This window comes from Panthera leo, chromosome D4 (assembly GCF_018350215.1).
Source record: "Panthera leo isolate Ple1 chromosome D4, P.leo_Ple1_pat1.1, whole genome shotgun sequence".
Taxonomy (NCBI): Eukaryota; Metazoa; Chordata; class Mammalia; order Carnivora; family Felidae; genus Panthera; species Panthera leo.
In genome coordinates, this window is record NC_056691.1 from 75,643,045 (window position 1) to 75,663,780 (window position 20,736).

General features: G+C 47.3%; 1 protein-coding gene across 1 annotated transcript in view; it reads left to right on the forward strand.

Annotated features, from left to right (window-relative positions):
• Positions 1-1,583: 1,583 nt before the first annotated feature.
• The window catches only part of PAPPA (pappalysin 1), a 240,756-nt gene continuing 221,603 nt past the window's right edge, over positions 1,584-20,736 (forward strand). Inside the window, exon 1 of the mRNA XM_042913034.1 lies at positions 1,584-2,023. Within this exon, the coding sequence (XP_042768968.1) occupies positions 1,606-2,023 (418 nt within the window). The 5' untranslated portion in view covers positions 1,584-1,605. The remainder of the gene's footprint in view (positions 2,024-20,736) is intronic.

A 20,736-nucleotide genomic window follows, 5' to 3' on the forward strand; every position in this document is an offset into this window, starting at 1 on the left:
AAGAGAGCAAAAATATATTACATATATGTCCCAGTTCAAAACAGATCCACAAAGCAGCAAATGGTCAGACCCTTACCTGTGACTTGAACAGTGTCAGAAACCCTGAATTTCTTAGGTTGCAACAAAGCAGGCAAATTAATATTTTTTTTCTCATTTTTAAATATAAAACCACAATAATTTCTAGCAGCCAATAGAATATTTTTAAGAGTATTCAGGAGTATTTAGAGACCTAGTTGTGCGGAGTGTAGCTTTGGAAAGGCAAATGCCTTGGAAAACGTCTTTCCTCTGGTTGTTCCTGATGATTCCGTGAGGATTTTGGAGACAACATTTGGACCAGCTGAAGCCAGCAGCATTGGGGGCTCAGGGAAGAGAGGGGACATTCACCATTGCATAACTTTAAGGAATAGGGAAGGCAAAAGAGAGGGGAAAGGAGGAAGGAAAGAAGAAAGAGAGAAAGCCAGTGGAGAGGGGGAGAAAAGGGAAGAGAGAGGAAGAGGGAGGGAGGAAGGGAGGGAGATGAGAGTGAGAGAGAGGGAGAAATAGAGAGACAGCATTACAAAAAATTCAGAGAATCAAGTTTCAAGACCCTTTCTGTGCTATACAGAAGGATGAGGTTTACCAGCAAAGTGCAAAGGGGATCCTGAGAGAAGAGAGAGATTTTTCTCCTGCCAGGAGGGAAAAAAAAAAAAAATAAAAATAATAATAAGGGGGTGGTGGGTGGGTGGTGAAGGAGGGGAAAAAAAAGCAAGCAAAACAAAACAAAAACAGGAATGTGTGTTTTGAGCAGGAATGAGGAGAGCTGGGAGGACCGTAAGGGGGTGTGTACAGAATTTCATTAAATTGTTACTTTAAGATTGTCTTCTTAAAAAAAAAAAAAAAAAAAAAAAAAAAAAAAAAAAAAAAAGGAGGGGGTGGAGAAGCGGGAACGGAGGAGGCAACCGGCGAAGTGGAGGAAGGCTGGGTAGCTCGGCCTCTCCAAACTGATTGATTAGTCATGATCCCCGCAGTTTTAACAGGGACTCATTCAATTGGGAAGGTGGAGCGCTCGGGAGCAGATTAGCATACGCTTGTTTACTCATCTTCTGAGGGCTTTTTCCCCCCTCTTTCCTTTCATTTTGTGAAGAAGGAGGGAGGGGAGGGGGGACTGGGGGGGGGGAGAAGGGGGCTGTGGCTTGTGTTATAAAGGACGCAAAAAATAAATAAATTAGAGCATCTTTGGGGGGGAGGGAATTCAGCGGATCAGTGTCTTAGAGGAGCTTTTTTTTTTTTTTTTTTTAGAAGAGAGAGAAATCATATAAAATAAAATGAAATAAAACAAGGAGGAAGGCAACCAGCTGTTAGAGGGGGGAAATAAGGCAGATAAAGGAGCGGGGAGAGAAATTAATTGCCAACCAGGAGGAGTTGGGCTGTATTTTTCAAAGGTGGGGGGAGTGGAGCACACACCTTGAGGAGGGAAGCGAGAAAGAAAAGAAAAAAGCAAGTGGAAGGGGGGGCTCGCCCAAGAAGGGTGAAGAAGCGAAGAAAGTCGAGGCGCCGAGGCTCCCAAAGCTGGCAGCTCCCGGCGGCGGTGCAGGGGCGAAGGGGGGGCGGGGGGGACCGTCGGACATGCGGCTCTGGAGTTGGGTGCTGCGCCTGGGGCTGCTGAGCGCCGCGCTGGGCTGCGGGCTGGCCGAGCGCCCCCGCCGGGCCCGGAGAGACCCGCGGGCGGGCCGCCCCCCGCGCCCCGCCGCCGGCCCGGCCACCTGCGCCACCCGGGCGGCCCGCGGCCGCCGCGCCTCGCCGCCGCCGCCGCCGCCGCCGCCGGGCGGTGCCTGGGAAGCCGTGCGCGTCCCCCGGCGGCGGCAGCAGCGGGAGGCGAGGGGCGCCGCCGAGGAGCCGAGCCCGCCGAGCCGGGCGCTCTATTTCAGCGGGCGAGGCGAGCAGCTGCGCCTCCGGGCCGACCTCGAGCTGCCCCGGGACGCGTTCACGCTGCAAGTGTGGCTGCGAGCGGAGGGGGGCCAGAGGTCTCCGGCGGTGATCACAGGTAGGCGAGGGCTCCCCGGCGGGGTGCCCGGGCTCGGGTGGCGGGCCGGCTGGGGGCTTGCGGGTGTGTCCGTGCGGGAATCGCCGGGCCGGAGGCGCCAAGGCACCCGGGGTGAGCTTGGAACCTCACTTTGCCCCATCTGCGGAATGGGCGCACTCGGAAGGCTTCGCGCCTCGCCCCTCCGGGAGGAGCGCAGGGAGCGCTCCAGGAGGCCCGAGACCCGCAGTCAGTGAGGGCTGGTCCCTGGGGAGCCTGCTGCACGTACATCGTGTTGGAGATGGTCAGACGTACTGTCTCTGGGATGGAGGGGAGGATGACCCAGTTGGGATGCATGTGAAAAGAGGCTAGGGGGATCATTGGTTTGACTTTTTAATGGAGGTGACCTCTCTCTTCACTTAGCCCCGTTACCCCGAAAGCCTACAAGGACAGGGTTGTTATGATAAGCAGGACTTAGAAGTCCTCAAAGTGCCCCAAAGTTGTTCTCTGCTTGATGCCTGCCTGTGAGATGCACCCCCTTCTCCCCTGCCACACACACATGCACACACACACACACACACACACACACACACGTCCCATGCCCTCGCCTTGAAAGCCCGCTGCTTGTCACTCCGGGCTGGGACAAGACCTTCCTAATGCACACCCATCCAGTCTTCCCCAACTAGGCTGCGAAACGGGGCACTTTCCTCATTTGGGACTTTTACGAGCCCGTCATGAATTTGAGTTCTCCCTCCTTACCCTCCCCTTCCTTGTTCCATAGCAAAGCCCATAGTGAAACCGGACACTTTGTGAGGGCTGCAAACCTTAGAAATGCTCCAACATCCATTTTTCCCCCTCTAAATGAATCTGTGGCAATGCCTTTAATACAACTGGGGGGCGGGGGGGGGTGCGGTGATGGAGGAGAGAAGGAAAGTTTTGCCTCTTCAGACTGAGACTGGGAGATTCCCTTCCTGCACAAACAATCTTGCCGTGTCCTAGGACGTCTTAAAGTGAGAGTAGGGGTTCCCCCTTCGCTGCAGCCAGGAAACATGTGGAGGCGGTTCGTGATCCCACCCCCTTCCACACACACTTTCTTCGAAGGGAAAGCTGTGAGTTCTTCCGGCAGTTCTGCTGCTTTCTGTCTTGCCCGTGGACTTTCTCAAATGTGCCGACGCTGTTCTCTTTACGTGAAGCCCATTTCAAGGTACCCAAACTCTGAGGCTGTTACCAAGAATCTGCCCCCAAAGCTCCCAGTCTCCCGCTCCCAAACCCAGAGCAAGAAAGTGACTTTCCCCCACATCTGACGTCATCACATGCTGTTTTTTTTTTTCCTTCGGTTCCCCCCCACCCCAAGGAGAGGGAAACTGAGCTCATTCACTTTTAGCCCCCAAGGTCCTAGGCACCTAGAGGGGGTTATACTGTAGAATAGGGATAAAATGTTATTTATAATAATAACGATGATGGTGACAGTTCAGAGCTGTGGTATGTTTACTTCTCTTTTGGAAAGCACAGAGCCTGCTGCTTGGAGATGATAAAAAAAAAAATGAGTAGATCTGATTTTTCCTAAGCTGTACCTGTCATGCTAGTGATTTGGAATGCTTTTCCCTCCAGAGGGAAAGACCCAGGGTGACATAGGTATCATCAATGAAAAGGCAGTAAATACGTCTTAAAAAATTATATATGCGTGTATGTGTATATATCTATATACACACACATATATACATAACACCTGGGATTCCACAGGAGCCTGCTTTATAAACGTCTGTAATTCAGACAAGGAGCCTCTCTTCACACGCGTTCTCTTGAGCACTCATTCACTCTTTCACACAAAGATTGTGCAGTAAAATACTTTAATTGGATGGGGGACGTTAGGTTATTATTGCTTGTATAAAATGCCTGGCCCATTTTATGTGTGGAAATAACATTCCTCTCAAAATGAAAAAAAAAAAGAAAGAAAGAAAGAAAGAAAGAAAGAAAGAAAGAAAGAAGAAAGAAAGAAAAGGCACTGCTGTCGTGTAGCACCAGAAAGCCAGGAGCTTTTCTCCTGAGGATTCTGGTGGATTTTTTTTTCCTCCCCTAGTTGAGTCTGAGCCAGAATTGGCGGTGTGTAAACACCTGGCCCCGAGCCAGAAAAGACTCATTCTGCGTATCCTCCGCACCGTACAGACTGTTGGACTCAAAAGAACCTGCTTCTCCTTGAATTAAAAAGCAAACAAACAGAGGTTCTTTGCAGAAGCACTTTCTCAGCTCCTTCCTTCGTGTAAGTTCAGGCCGGGAGAGGCAGGGCCCTAGGTGGGTCGCTTGGATGCTGGTGCCAAGCCACGTCCTCCTCGCTGCGACCTCGGGTGCCCAGTGTGCTGCCTGACCTCTGCTGGCTCCCTCTGGCTAGGCGTCGCCACTTTCGTAGGAATCCCTGGTCCCCTATCTTGAGAGAGCAGGCATCTCTCAGCAGGGACCGCGCTGCTATTTCAGGCAGAGGGTTGCTGCCTTGCTGTCAGGCCAGGCTGCCTTACATCACTCTTTGCTGCAGGATTCAATTGGGTTTCGTAAAGGTCTAATTTTACGGTGCTGTTAACCGGGTCTGTCGTCTGGCAGAGGCAGGCCTTGCCGCTCCTGGTAGGCGGGCTGTGCTCCCAGATCCGCCCGGGATGCTATTTCTGCCCCGGTTCAAACTTCACTGACACCAGTTCAGACAGGCGCTCGGAGAGGCAGAGGGAAGGAGTGAAGGAGCAGCGTGCTTCTGAAGCTCAGAAAACATGCCTTTTATTTTTCCAAAAGGGAAGAAGAAAAAAATATATATATTAATAAATAAAAAGGGAAAGGCTTATGCAGACAAAAACAAAGCCAAAGTTAGAAAGTGCCCGTGTGCAGGCTTCTCCTAGGGGCCCACCAATAATGGGGAGGGGTCTTTAGAACCGAAGAATTCTTTAAGGCTACAGTGAAAAGTGGTCCACAGGGGTTACCCCCATACATACCAGTTCTCTGTGTAACCGGATAGGGAGACAGAGAGGGGAGGGAGGGGTGCTGCTGGATGACACAGCTCCTGGATGGCAGGACCTAGGTTTTAATCTCAGGCATCCGGTCTTCAGGCCTTACCCCCTGCACGGAGAGAACGTGTCTAATAAACACCATCACCTCTTCCCCCTCCCAGACCCACCACCCAGGCTCAGGCTGGCCTTTGCGCACAACAGTTTGGGCTCCCTTTCAAGTCCGGGGGTGGGGGGGCTGTCTTACACACTCCTTTGCTTTTGTCCCATACCAGGCACGATCCAGAGCTCTGCCCCTCATACCCAACTGCCCCCTCTCCAAAACCCTCCAGTTGGAAAAAACGAGAAAGAAGGAGAAAAACACTCCTTTGCTTTTGTCCCATACCAGGCACGATCCAGACCCCTGCCCCTCATACCCAGCTGCCCCCTCCCGGAAACCCTCCAGTTGGAAAGAACAAGAAAGAAGGAGAAAAACAAAACAATAGACTCAATTTGCTCCATGGAGCAGAGGCCCCAAGCAGCAGTTAATCTTGTTAAAGTTTCTCCTGACGTGTTAGATAAGTGAAATGTGGACCTCACAAGTGCTGCCCTCCCCCCACCCCATCCCTTAGTGATCCAGAATTCCTGCTCTGAAGGAGAAAGGGATTTACCTGAATCCCGTCCAGCACCTCGGCTTGCCACGCTTTTTCCTTTTGTTCTAAATGTCGGACTGTTGAGTTTGCTGGCTCTTCAGAAGAGTCTTTTTTTATGTTCTCCCTTCTGCAGCCCCCACTTCCTACCACCCACCCAACCCCCCAGAAAGAGTGCCTGCCTTTTCCCAACTTTAGAATTGCTGCAACAGACAAGGATAGGATTCAAGGGGTCCGTATATTAACACGGCTCGTCCCCAGCTCTCCTAGTCGCATCCAGGGTCTGGAATGTTGCAAGGGTTAGAAGCCAGTTTTAGCAGTCAGGTTACTTAAGTGAGAATCCCCCTCTGCCCCTAACTGGCTGTGTGACCTCAGGCAAGCTAGTTGATTCCTCTGGGCTTCAGCTCCCTCACCTACAAAGTGAGGATAGCCCACGTACCTACTCCTTAAATGAGCTCACACAGGGGAAGTGCTCCATAAGGGTCACTCTTACTACTGGGCATGATTTTCCAGAGATGTCCGTCTTAATTTTATGGGTTGAGGACATTTAAAGGCAGGAAGGAAACCAGCCCTTCCTGGGTGCCTCCAAGGGGCTGGGCACCACGCGAGGCACTTGCCTTGTGTCTGCAAGTTTCACCCTCACAAACACCCTGGGAAGTGCACATCATCTCCTTCTCCTCCTTCTTCTTCTTCTTCTTCTTCTTCTTCTTTTTTTTTTTTTTTCCAAATGAGGAGGAGATGGAGTCTCAGAGAGTTGAAATGACTTAGTCCACAGTCCCACAGGCCATCCTGTGGTAGGCACAGCCCAGATGCCAACTAGAGTTTTAAGCGCCTGTTTCCTCTGCAGTCTTTCTGGGGAGAGGAGAAAGGACTCACATCCCCTTCTTTAATCCTGCTGTAGAACGTTCCCATTCCTTTCTGCATTTCTGGGTGCTGACTGTGCACCTACAGATTTAAGAGGATAGAGAATGAGTATAAATCTCACGTGGAACCCTGGATTTGACCTAGCAGATCTGTTTTTCCTTTCATGCCAGATTAGGCAGACTGGGCTTTGAATGTCTCTTGCCAGTTACTGGCTGTGTGATTTGAATCAAGTCGTTTCATCTCCCTATCCTTTTGTTTCCTCATCTGTAAAATGGGCAGAGTGACACCAGGATAGTGCAGTGAAATAAACATGCAGGAAGTACCTGGCACGGTGTCAGCTCATATTAGGGACTCAGTCGACAGTAACAGGATCCAGCAAATAACCACGTTCCCTTTTCTGGTTTGCTAGCTTGGCCTTCAGGAAGCTGGGCCTATTTGCACTGTTAGGACATCCCCTCTTCTGTTACTGGGGAGTCTGTCTAGAGTAGACCATGTGTCCCGGGGGACAATTAAACCCCCCACCCAATCCCTTCCTTGCGTTTCCATTTCCTCTTCTTTGACCTACTTGGATGACCCCTTGGTGGTAAGAGCCAGAGGAAGTGTAGAACCACTGGACCAGTGAATAAGGAAACCAGTTAGCACTAAGGAGAGCATGCACCCTTGGGAACAGGAGGCAGACAGTGGGCATAGTGGGGTCCAGGCCACAGATCTACCGTCACATGCCTCTTGCTCCTTTCCCAGATGCCCTCAACTTCCCCTTTCCCCCAAGCAGCCATTCACATGGACAGCTGGGGGTGATGGAGGCTACATCATCCTTGCCCCTCTGCATAGAGGAAAGCAAACTTGGGGCTCAGCGGGGTGGACTTCAGGAAGGTGGGTGGTGCACGGTCAGCCCAGGCATGAACTGGAATAAGCCTCTCATTGTGCAACTGGGAAACTGAGAACCAGCGTTATACAGGGGTGGGAATTAAACCATATTCATAGACTGTGCCTTCTCAAAGGGGCCTGGGAGATCGTATTGTCTAGCAGTTCACAGCCCTGACAACACTTGGAATTATTAGCCTGCAAAACATCTTGATGCCTGGGCCGCATCTCAAGGATTCCGACGCCATGGGTCTGGCCTTGGCTTGGGCACTGGTGTGTTTCAAGGCCTCGTCAGGTAATGTGGAAGGGCCGCCAGAGGGGAGATTCACTGATCCAGTAAGATCTCTTTGCTCTGCAGGAGGGGAAACTGAGGCACAAAGGGGAAGTAGCCTTTCCCACTTACTGAGCTGGTTAGCAGCTAAGCCTTTAGAGAAATTTATCTGTCTCAGTTCCGAGTCACCAAACACCAGAAAGGACCCTTTTTCCTTCATTCTCAATTCCCCTGCTGACCCCAAACCCCTGGGTGCCACAGCCCTGACATCCCACGTTTCCAGAACCCTTCCTGTGTGTAAAAGTACACTCTCTCCTTCAGGTGCCTCCTCTAAAGTGTTGACATTCCTGTAGGGAGGTAACCTTGAGTTGTCTGCATTTCAAATTTTTATTTAACTAATATAACAACATAATATATTTTTTAAATAATATAATAAAATAAATTAAGTCAGTTTTATTTATTTTAAATGAATCTCTCCCAAGGGGTTGGGAGGAGAGACTTGGGAGGCTCGGTTCCGAGGCGCTCTCCACTTTCCACTGGGCCAGTTGTCTGTTGTTTCAGAGAGCCCCCGTCTGACATCACTCCGAAACCAGTACTGGCTGTAGGTGTCTTGGATGAGGAAGAGAGAAGATCCCCAAGCACACTGAGTATGAGGACCCTCTCTGCAGCCAGGTTGCACCTTGTTTCCCTAAGGCTAAGGCCAAGGGCTCAGGAACCCAGCAGGTGCCTGTTTCTCCCCTTGGCTACTGCCTTTCATTTATTTCAGTGTCCCCTCATCTTTCCTCTTGCTGCACAAGGACTCTACTTCATGCCTTGATGCACTTATTGGAAATACTTAACTGAGGACTGACCTGTGGATCTTGGCCACTTGGCTCCTTTGAAGACCTGGGACTCAGGAGCTCGGAGGTCCAATAATGGCTTGGCCTCCTCTGAGCCGTGGGCCCTGAGGCCTCCAACTCAGCCACCAGGGCCTCAGGGGAGAGAATTTCAGGTTCGCTGACCTTCAACATCCCCATGTCACGGGGTGTCACAGAAAGCTGGTGAGACAGTGGCGGCAGAAGCTCTTGGCCAAGGTCAGAACCCGGTCCACATGTCAGCAAGAGGAGGAGGGGCCGGAAGGTGAGAGACGTGAGGGATTTGTGCCATCAAGGTCATTCCTGGGAAGGCACCTTTGTTTTTGTTATTCACATTGCAAATGATAAATAGTGATCAAGTTAGCAAATCTTTTCATACCTGTGACCTCACTGGAGTTCTTTGATGTTAGAACTTCACAGATCTGCCGAATCCTATCGCTTACTTGTTGCGTGACCTTGACAAGTGCTCATTGGCCCTCAGTGTTCTCAGGGTGCATACAGAGAGGCAGGGACAGAATAGGGGCTTTCAAACTGTGCCACACAATCTTAGAGATCCCCTGGGTTGATGCTGAAGGGCAGGTTTTTGCCTCCCCCCAACTTTCCCCTTCACCTTATTCTGTACAAGCTGTGCAATTCTACAAGATTCCATTTGAAGGAATGGGCAGACTCCTCAGCAACACAGTCTGAAGGGACAGGGGATGACATTGACGAATTATTGTTAATTCTGTTAAGGTGTGATAATGGTAATGTTACTGTGTATTTTTAAAGCCCTTAGTCTGTTAGAAATGCATACTGAAGTACTAATGGGTTAAAGACCAGTATGTCTGTTTCATTTGTGTAAAATACAGGTATAGGGGGTGTGGTAGATGACAGAAGATCAGCAGACTGATAACTATTGTGGAAAATAGGTGATAACCATGATGGGCTTCAAGATATTTTTCATCTGCCCTTCTGTGTGTGATTAAGGATTTCCATAATAGAAAGTTAAAAATACGTTAAAAGTTTGAGCGCCATAGGAAGGCTTGAAGTCTTAGATCCCTGCGTATTCCGTGGGCTGAGAGGTGTCCAAACACTGAGGCGCCAGCTTGGAGAGGGTCAGGGACTCGCCCAAGGTTACACAGCAGATCAAATGAAGGTCGGGATGCAGTCCAGTCTTCAGACGCTAGGAGCTCCCTCTGCCCTCCTCTCTGCACACCTGCAAACCTGGGTGACTGAGCATCCTGGAAGAGCATGAGGAGAGGTCTAGGAAGGGCATGTTGGAGGTGCCAGTGATGCCCTGCTGGGCAATAAGAAACTTTTGAGTGAGGACATTCTTAGCTCTATGGAGCCATCGCACACACTGTGAAGCATTGAGCATTTTGTATCATGCCTAAGAATCCCCCCGGGATCTGCTAGTCATTGCGACAATCCAATGCACATTATGACAATACACACACACACACACACACACACACACACACACACACACACTCCCATCTCTCACTTTTCTGGCTCCTCATTTATCTCCATCTCCAATTGCCCTGGGAACCTTCTAGAAACCTTTGGAGCTCTGGGGTAATGACCTGCATCTGCCTAATCTCAGGAGAAGTTGACACTATCAGGAAACAGGGGAAAGGAGCATGTGTTTACCGAGGAAGTATTTTGTGGTGGTTGATCATAGGACCCAAGAGTCAGCCAGCCTGAGTTTGACTTCCTGACTCTCCCACCTGCTTAGCCGCATGACCTTGGACAAGTTACTTAATATCTCCAAGCTTCACTTTTCCCATCTGTAAAATGCGGATAACACTGGCTTCTACTTCATGGGGTTGTTTTGAAGATTAACTGGGCCTCCATGTGGAAAATGCTTAGTAATGGAATCTAGACCATGGGTAAGCACAGTAAACGTTAACTCATGTTGGTGTTATGTGTGTCCGACCCTTGCCACCTTGCCACACATTATTTCTAATTCTCTCAATGACTCTGTGAGCTGGACGGGCTTATCTCCTTTGGCAAAGCCAGGGATTGCCTTTCTCTTCTTTACCACTCGGGAAAGATACATTACTGTCATCTTAACATAAAACAAAAAGTAAAGTGAAAGGCAAAAATACAAACACTTTATTGTTTCGTATTATAAAAGCAATGTGTGCTCATGGTAGAGAATCTAAGGAACACAGATAACAACAAGGGACACTGTAAAAAATGTGTCCATCCCATGCCCAGGCATCAGCAAGTAGTTATGAGTTCTTACACATGAGTTATGTGCCAGGTACAGTTTGGGACCCTGAATACAGAGCACTCAACAGAAGAGGAAAGTAGCCTTGCATTCAGGGAGTTTATGTTTGGGGATGGGGGAAGGCAGTGGAAACAGAGTGTAAGTGAGTGAGTGTATCGCACATTTATGTGTTCATGAACAAAAATAGAGAAGAAGGTCTGGTGAATGCTGTGGGGGTCGGGTTGCAGGAGGAGTGAGATTTAAATGGGGTGGTCAGGGGAGACAGTAATGAGAGTGGCATTGGGGAGGAGTCCTAAGAGCAGACCCGAGGCCATCTAGAGAAGGCCATAGTATATTAGAAAAGGAGGAAGAGTGGACTAGGAGCTGGGAGAGGTCAGTTCTAGACCAGTTCAGTCTTTAGCTTGCTGTGTGGCTTTGGGAAGGTCACTCTTCTTCTTGGGCCAGTTTTCCTCATCTGTACAATGGAGCAGGGATGAATTTATCTTTGCCCTAGAGACCCTCCTAGGGTCTAGGATTAGAGATCTCCTAGGATTCCATAATCCTAATCAGGACCGACCTAAGAAAAAATTGTAAAGTTGGCAACAATTCAGTTCTTTTCTGTTTCTGGTGCATTTTCCTCCACTAGGTGGTGTCTGTGCTTGTCCCCCTCAAGGGCCCAGTGCCCACATGCTTTCTGCTTCCTCACCCCTGGCAACACTCTCAAAAAAATGACATGGTATTCCTTCTTGCTAAGGTATCATTGACTGACAACAACTTAGAACACTGCTCTTCCATAGAGATATATACTTTCATATCTCCCCAGAAAGCTTTATGTCAAAAAGCAAAGTACTAATGGGTAGAATTGTAGTCAAAGACTGACTGAAGACATTATTTAGGTAATATTGGTACTTGCCAATAGCTGGAAGCCATCTCAATCATTTTGCTAAGCATCACTGACCTAAATATCCAGAGAACTCACAGAGTGACCTTTCCAGTGGTCACTTAACTTGGCGAATGGTTAAAATACTCACGTTTCATAATTTCTTACTCTACAAATGCCATTTCAGGCAAGTTCGTGGACATCACAGTAGACCAGTGGCCTTTTAGGGCTTGTTTATCATTTTAATCAGGTTATTCCATGAAGTAAAATACCTAAACTCTGTGGTCCACGGCCATCTGTTAGCCTGTTTTCCTTCTGGGAATCCCCAGCACTGTCATCAGTGAATTACCTCTTGCTCCTTATTCCCTCCTTTCTCTCTCTTTTCCTATTCCTCACACCAAACACGTTTACTTTGGCTGCTTAGATGTTTCTTAAAACAAGAAAGAAACAAAACAAAAACAATTGGTTTTCAATATTATTTGCCACAGACCCAGGGTCCATGGAACCTGGCAGAGTAGGAGAGGTGACCCTGTTTCAATTTTAGAGAACCCGAGAAGGTCCCAGGTTCCAGTTCACCTGGAGGAAACAGAGGCAGAAAGTCTAGAAAGCAGGAAATCACAGCTTGGCATCTGCAGATGTAACTATGGGGAGCGTGTTCAGCCTTTTGCCTTCAGGAAGCCCGTGGTCTAACCTGGACCTATTCCCTTTGTAATCAAGAAGTTACTCCTATAATCTGTCCCATTCCATCTTTTCTTAATTCCTTTTGCTCTATAGACATGAAATGTGGCTGGGCAGAATATGACCAAATGTGTTCATATAGGAGGGACTATTTTCCCTAATGAGATTGTAGATCTTGCAGCTACAGAGGCTGCTGAGAAAATAGAAAAATATATGATAACAGGCCAATCAGGAGCAAGATGGCCTTGCTCTAAGAGATGCAAAGTACCCGGGCAGAAAACATAAGACGTGAATACACACTGTACTCTGTTTTGTGAAATAACAATTCCATGTAATTTCCAAGAACCAAGGTGTGTGAGTCAGGACTCACCTAAGCCATTCTTTTCATCGATGAGAAACCGAGGGTTGGTGAGGGAAATGCCTGGCCCAAATCAGTGAGCTGGGTAAGTCCTCTGTCCCCTGAGTCTTAGGCCAGACCTCCATCAGCTTGTCTCCTAACTTTGCGTTCTTTACCGTCGGGTAATCACCATCTCTGCTGACGAGCACCATTGATCTGCAGGCTTTGCTGAACTCCAGACTCATAGATCCACTGGAGATGTGAACGTGCACTTCAAACTCAGTATGTCCAAAGCTGAATCACCTTTCCTTCAGAGTTCCTTGTGTTCTCATTTGGTGTCACCCATTCTAGAGAGATCACACACCGTATTCAGTCAGTCACCCATTTCTATCCTGCCTCTTAAACATTTTTAAAGCCAATCTTCCCTCTTCGTAGCTTATGCCCTCTGCATCTCTTGCTTTGCCCTTTTTCCTAGTATCGTAATGCCCTCCTCTCTGGGCCTCAACCCCCGCACTGTACCCCTTCAGTCTCTCCTCCAACACCCAACAGTCAGTCTTCCAGAAAATGCAAATATGACTCTTTCACCTCTAGCTAGAGACCCTTCAGTAGCACTGCCATGATCTGCAATTCCCCCAGATACCCTAGGCTCTTTTCACATCACTTTGTTTAGTTGGTGTACTACCTGTGTCCCCGTGTGCTATTTTGCAGAACACGTCAGCTTCCACAGGATTCTGCTCAAGGATCCCCTCTTCTGGGAAACCCTCCCCAACTGCTCCCCACCTCTCTTGTCCATCTGTCTCCACTATACCCTCTGCACATATATACCAAAGTGCCTGGAATTCTCACATTTAATTGTGTGCACACTGGGGGTCATCGCCACTTCTCACTGCCTAGCACAGCCTTTGGCTTATAAAGACACTATATACATTTTTGTATAATGAATGCATGACTGGATAAGAGAACCAGCTATATGCCTAATGACTCTGAGAGCCAGAGCTCAGGAACCTCAGGCATGTTGCATTACGTAACCAAAGCACATGACCTAACCCGTGCGTCACACTCAAAAACATTACACAGTGGTTAATTCCATTTCCCCTTGAGCAAAGAAGTCAGGAGGGAAAAGAAATCTGGCCTTCCAAAACAGGGGGGAGGGGGGCAGTGCATTTAAATGCCTCCTCAAATCACATTTCGTCCTCTCTAATCCAAGCCACATTTTAGCCTTGGCCTTCCCCTCTCAGCCCCTTGCCTGTTTGCAAATCATTTGTTTTGTGTGTGCACTACAGCACATAATCCCAAGCTTTGCTCTCCTCTCAGATTTCCCCCTCTCCCCCTAATCGGGTTCTTACTGGGCCTCGAGTGTCCTGGCAGTCATATCTGTTGCCTGGATTTTCATCCATTTCCCTCCATCCTGATAGGGGGGCCTTTCCATCTGCTTCCCTTGATCTTGTGAGACCTTGTGGTGACCTCAGGATCTGGAATCCTCTATCCTCTGTTTATATACCCTTGGGAGAGAGTATGCATTCTCAGCAGTAATAACAGTAATAAAAGCAGCTAGCTTATAATGAGCACTTACTATGTGCTGGCACTGTGCTCAGTGCTGCACTTTGAACCTTCTGAATTAGGTTTAGGCAGTTACATGACTTGCTGAAGGCCCCAGAGCTAAAGGGTGGTGGGACTGGGGTTCAAGCGTAGGCCAGTTTAATTTTATCTTTATCCATAGGCTTAGAGCATGGCTTGGAACACAGTAATTGTCCAGTAAATTTTCCGTGTGGGGAGAAATACATGCATGAATAAATGGATGAAGAGATGAATGAACGAATGAAGGAATGAATGGAAGATGGTGCCCCCAGTGGTGCAAACATTTAGCGATTGGTTATAGAATGAAAAGGGAAGGAATGGAGGGAGGGGGAGATGGAAGAAGAATCTGAATTAATATTATAAGATTTCAAAGACATTGGCTGAGAAATCTCTTTAGTATGCAAAATATATTTTATTTGCAGGTGACTTTTGAACCAAAGACCATTGGCATCCATGAGAGCATTTCTTACCTATAAGTAGTCTCCTGGGAAATAGACACTTATTTCAAGGCCGCTCTCTGCCAAAAACTTTTCTGAACTCCTTGTTTGGGAATCATAGTTTAGAATCCTTCCCCCACCTATGCTCAACGGAGGTCACCCTCTGAGGAGGGGCCTGATGCATTCTGAGCCGAACTATGGGGTTCCCAGTAGAAGAATGACCCTGGTGTGGCAAGGGTGATTCATGGTGTGTTCTCACTGGAACTGATTAAGCCCCTGTAGAGACAGTACTAAGCTCTCAGGATGACTCCTTTATGGAACAGCCCCCATTGGGCTGATTAGATCTGATCCACTAAAAACAAACAAAATACCATATCTGGTTCATCCCTTTCCCAATGACGTTAGGCTCTGCTTTGTTAAATATGCTCAGAATACAGGTAGAGAAACTGAGGTCCGGGCAAGTTAAGTTATTAAATTAAGCTGAGTTGATTAATATTAAGCAGCAAATCGGCAGCAAAATCGAAACTAGAACTCATATCTCTTGACTTCCAAATCAGAGCTCATTTCACTGGATCACTTTGTTTTCCTTTGAGAGAGTGGTGGCGTGGAGGAGGGGAGGGATATGGCAGTTATATCTGTGGGTTCACATTAGTGAGCTTATTAGGAAACACCATATAGCTGTTTGATAACTTTTCCTAAGCACTTCTTGTGTGCCAAACCTCTGTCCTAGGCATTCTGTGATGCTCAGTAGGAAATGGCAGTTTATTAGAAGTAAATCTTCCTCCCTTCCATCTCTCCATTCATCCATCCACCCACCCATCCATCTATCCATCCATTCACCCATCCATCCATCCATCCACCCACTTAATAGATGCTTATCGAGCAACCTTTAGTCTCTGTGTTTTATACATTGAACTAGGAAGTGGTGACTGAAAAGAAGCATAGGGCACAGTTCCATCCCTTGAGGAGCTCCCAGTGCTAGCAGCGGAAGCAGACTGGTAAACAGATACATGACATCATGGTAACTGCTATAACGAAGCAATTAATAGAGTCCTGGGGAAGCAGAGAGGCAGAAACACTGTGTTCTTGAACACCCGTGTTTATTACAGGGCTAGAAAGTGGTTTGAGCTTTCAGCGGCATAAGAGGCCCCTTCCACCTGGAAGGGTCAGGGACTTGTTCATGAAGTAGATGGCATGCATATGTATATGGAGCGTGTGCTCTGCCTTGCATGTGGATATATCATGCATGCCATTTTAAATGTAGAGCCATAAATCAAGTTAGAACAATAAACACTTTTTGATTCATGTCTCAGCTGAGGACATTGGCCCAGAGTAGCTTTTAGGAGCATGACACTAGGAAATGATTAGACAATTCCATCCATCACCATCCGAATCAAGTCCAGCAACCCCTTATATCCACCCCTCATCACATTTATCACTCTGTTGTGTTTGCCTTTGTACATGTCTGCCTCTCCCCACTTGTCTCCAAGCTCCTTAGGGGCAGAGACCTCGTCTGTCTTCATCTCTGTTTGTTCCTTGCTTTAGCACAGAGCTGGCCCTGCCCATCGGTGTTCAAAAAACTTTGCTAAATAAATTGGAGATGGCTCCAAATAAGAAAGAAGACAGGGTGACTGGGAGTGGGTGCTGTGGAGGCAAGGCACTTTGAGAAATGACAACGTGGGCCCTAGTCAGGGCCAAGCAGTGAAGGCAAACATGAATGGACCAGCCATTAGATATTCCTTCGATTCTCTGAGCTGACCAGTTACCTGTGTGTGTTTTTACCTCCCTTCCCTATCACTCTGCCTCCCTTTCTGTCGGCTGAGCCAGTGTACCATTCTGTTAGCTTTAAGTTCTTTCCCCCATGGTTTTCTGTCATCTTCTCCAGGCCCATCCCTGGAGAGAGCTGCTGAAGAATCAGGTGTAATTGTGTGGGATGAGCCCATGTTCCTCCAGCAACCCTCACCTGTGCCTCAGAGACCTCCCAGCAGATAGGGGAGCAAGATGATGGCAGAAGCATGTTTGCTGTGCTCAGGGCACCTTCCCAGGGCCTGGCCCATGGCAGAAGTTCAACAAATATTTGTGGGGAGATTTCTGGATGAAAAAATGATGTGAATTTGCAACACATCTGGGCCAGTCTCTTCGGTTCAGAGATGAAGACTCAGATGTCCAGATGAGGCAAGGAAATGATCCCAAGTTCCATCCCAAATTGGAGCAGAGGAGCATCAGAGCCCAATTTTCCTGAGCACTCCTTCTGTCCTGCCATATTGTGTTGGGATTTGAGCTCGGCTCTCTTGAACTTGGTCACGCAGGTTTTAGATCATTGAATCCTGAAGTTGGATAGGACCCAAACTATCCTTTTACACCTGAAAAGTCTGAAGCCCAAAGAGGGAGTGAGATTTGCCCAGGGTCCCACACTTTTGGTAGTGATAACACCCAAACTTCCAGAAAACCTCCGTGTATCTCCACATAGCCAACGAATAAGGAATATGTGCATGGCACTATTAGAGAGGTGGCATTGAGCAAGATAGAGCAGGTCCTTGCCCTCATGGACTTATATTTTTTTCTGGGAAGAGAAAGATAATAAATGAGTCAACAGTTGTAAGGACTTGTATATTAATGGCAAGGAGTGTTAAAAGTGGTTCATTAGAGAAGACTGGAGTGGAGGGACTTTGGTTTAGGTAGTCAGGCTGAGGCTTGAATGACAGATGAGAAGGAATAAACTATATGAAGACAAATGAAGAGTGTTCCAGAAGGAGAGAGAGAACATAGCTAGCATACAGAGCATGAGGCAGGGTAAGTGGAGGATGCTGAGGGAGCAGGTGTGCAAGCCCCTGGGAGACGAGTGCCCTCGGCTGAAGGTAGTACAGGTCATGGAACCTGGCTTCTAATCCAAATGAACTGGGAAGTTAATGCAGTTTCAAACAAGGAAGTTACAGGATCTGGTAATCACTCTCACTTCGATGTGGAGAATGAATGGCATGAGTCCAAGAATCTTGTTTATACCATGAGCAAGGTTTACATTGATTATGGATGATAGTATTTTACTAATAACGTATTTTGGTTAATATCATTACCATTCATTTCCTTATGAATACCATTACCAACTAAAATACCTTAATAGCACTAACATTTTAGATCAACAGAGAAGCAAGGTTTTCTTGCACCCTCCAGGAGGACTTGAATAGTTTTGTGAACCTGAGAAATTTTCTGTAAAAATGGAAGGTGTACACATTTTTCTGGGGGGAAGTTGTCATCAGTTTATTAAAGGGTTCTATGGCCCCCAAATGGTGACTTAATGCCTAAAAGCAGGGGGCATACGAGGTCATTTCCTGAAGCCTGTACCCAGCTCTAAAATCTGAACACTCTAGGAGATCTTTGAAAATGAGAATGTTGATGTTGAGTTGTCATATCAGACTGAGGAATTGCACTTTCCTTCATCTGTACCCTTGTTGGAGTAAATAGAATTTAGGGCTATTTTTCCTCTGAGGAGAAGTTAGTTTATTCCTTAGAAATATAATCTACAACTTTGTTTATTCAAACTCTGGTCTGAGTTTCTCTGAGTTTTAAAATAGGCAAGTTCACTTCAAATGTAGCCCGAGGTGGTCCTGATCATAATTATTCACTATGGAGTTTACCCATGAATCTATGAATCCAGATTTCCATCCACCCTTCTATCCATGCATCCTTGCATCCATCCACCCATCTCCCTTCCTCCCTCCCTTGCTCCCTCCCAGTCATGCATCCATGTATCCATCCCCATCCACCCAACCAACCATCCATCCAGCCAGCCAGCCAGCCAGCCAGCCAGCCAGCCATCCTTCTCTTCTCTCTACCCTTCCATCAATTCATATCTTCATCCATCTACCCCTTCATCCATGCCATCTGCCATTTACCAGGCTGTGTGCTAGGGCTGGGGCAAGTGTTAGAAGACTCCAGTTCTTATTCTTATGCCACTCTCAGTCCTTGAAAAAAATCCCGAGACACCTCCACTGAGCCCTATGCTTCTACTAGACAACAATTTGAAAACCCCACTTTAGAAGTTGAAAACTACTTTGAAAAAATTCAGCTGCTCTGCTTGCATAGTTATATAATTATAAGTATTCCCAGTAGTGCTCCGAATCTGAGTCTAGACTACTGGAGGTTCCTTTATCGACACTAATATTTTAGATCAATAACAGCTGCCATTCTTAGGTCAGCAGGTGGTGGAAAACCAATAGAGAATGTGAAATAGAGGCAGGGATCTTTGGGAAAGGGCAGGCTTCATAAAGGGAACAGAGAAGGGAGCTGCCAGTCACTTAACTCTTGGGACTCTCTTTGCCCAGAACCCCCGAAACCCTTGTTTAGTGATTCTGAGCCTTCATGCTCTGTGTGTGCCCCTGGATGCATGATGTAGCAGGAAGCTGTCGTGGCATGGGGTTGTTTCAGTTTCCGAAGCATTTTCGACATGTACCTATCATATTCCCACTCGCCTTGTAAAACAAGCATTTTCATTTAATACAGTAAGGTCTTTGTATTCTCAACAACAAACACATGGTCTAAGGCTCTCGGACACAACCTGCCTTTTTCTCCAACACCACCCCCACCCCACTCTGTCCGCCCTTACAAAGCCCAGTGTCAGCAGAAATATCTGTTTACAAACAAGGGCTCCAAGAGAACAGTATCAGTAGCTTACACAAACCTCTAAAATATGTCCCCAACTCTGTCCTTGGAATCCCTGTGAACAGTGTGTGTCACTGGCAGCAGCTTTCGTGGAAGGCTTTCTGCCTTTCCATCTTTCCATCTGTCTTCATGTCTGGCTTCCTCTGACTCCTTCCACTTATTCATTAAAACCATGAGGAGTCTGGACTGGGAGGCAGTCAGATGCTGGCCCAGGGCTTGTGGGCTATCTGGAAAACAGAGCCCAGACAGGAAGTGCTTGCAAACAGCAAGACAAACTCAGACACATCTAACCTGTAGTGTCATCTGAAGCAGAAGGCTTATTAAGTGGGTGGATCTAATAGTCACATGATCATGCAGCTCTAGGTCATTTTTCAGGGAGTATCAGGATTATCAGTGACTGAAGGGGCTCTCTTGCCTCTCTCTTGAACTTGAAACTACTATAGTTCCCTATTATCTATACATAGTAAAAGGTAATAGCTAACATATTGAACACATGCTATGTGGTAGGCACTATTCTGAACACTTTGCATCTATTAAGTCTTTAATCCTTAGAATGACCCTCTGAAATAGGTACTATTGCAATCCCTGGTCTCCAGCTGAGAGAACTGAGGTACGGGAAGTTTAAATGACTTGCCCAAGGTCACACAGCAAGTAAATGGTAGAATCAGTCCTTGGAGTCCGTGTTCCAGACCAGGTCTAAATTTCTTAGCCCCACATTCAGCTTCCTCCCTGAATACTGTTGCTTACCATAACTTTTCCTAGTCCCTTGTATCTCGGTTTCTCAAACTCAGCATGGTTGATGTTTTGGAACGGATAATTGTTGGTTGCAGGATATTTAGCATTGTAGAATGTTTAGCCTTGACCCACTAGATGCAGTAGCGACCCCCACCCCCAGTTGTGATGATCAGAAATGTTTACATAAGCATTACTAAATGCCCTGTGGGGGGCAAGATATCTGCTGTTTGAGAACCATTGTCTTACATGGATTTTTTTTTTTTTTTTTTTTTATTAAAGAGAACATGTTCCTACAACACGTATCCCTACCTCCACACTTTTTCACATTTGGTTTTCTCCTTGACCTTTCAGTGTCCTTGGCCTCCTCCCCATCAGTCTGCTCTGTTCCAGACTCTTTAAGTTCCTCAGCATCTTTTACAGCCAGGGAGGAAATACTGGCCTGTCTGGGTTACTGATCTGCTTTGTTTTATGCTTTTTTGTGTGTAAAAAAAAAAAAAAAGCCAAAATGGTTTTGTGACCATCTCCAAACTTTCCATTTAAAATCCCCTAAATATTCCACGGCAGCATTGAGTTAAGAGCTCAATTCATTTCATGCGTTTAGTGATGTTTATTGGGTCAACCATGTATCAGGTCCGAGGCTAAGCACTCAAGAGCACAAAGTCAAGGGAGTTACAAGACCTGCACCTCAAGAACTTATGTAGTAGGCTATCTGAGCAGAAGAGAAGCTTCACGATAACTCTGTACCCTCTCCCAGTTGAGTAGGTGGGAAAACC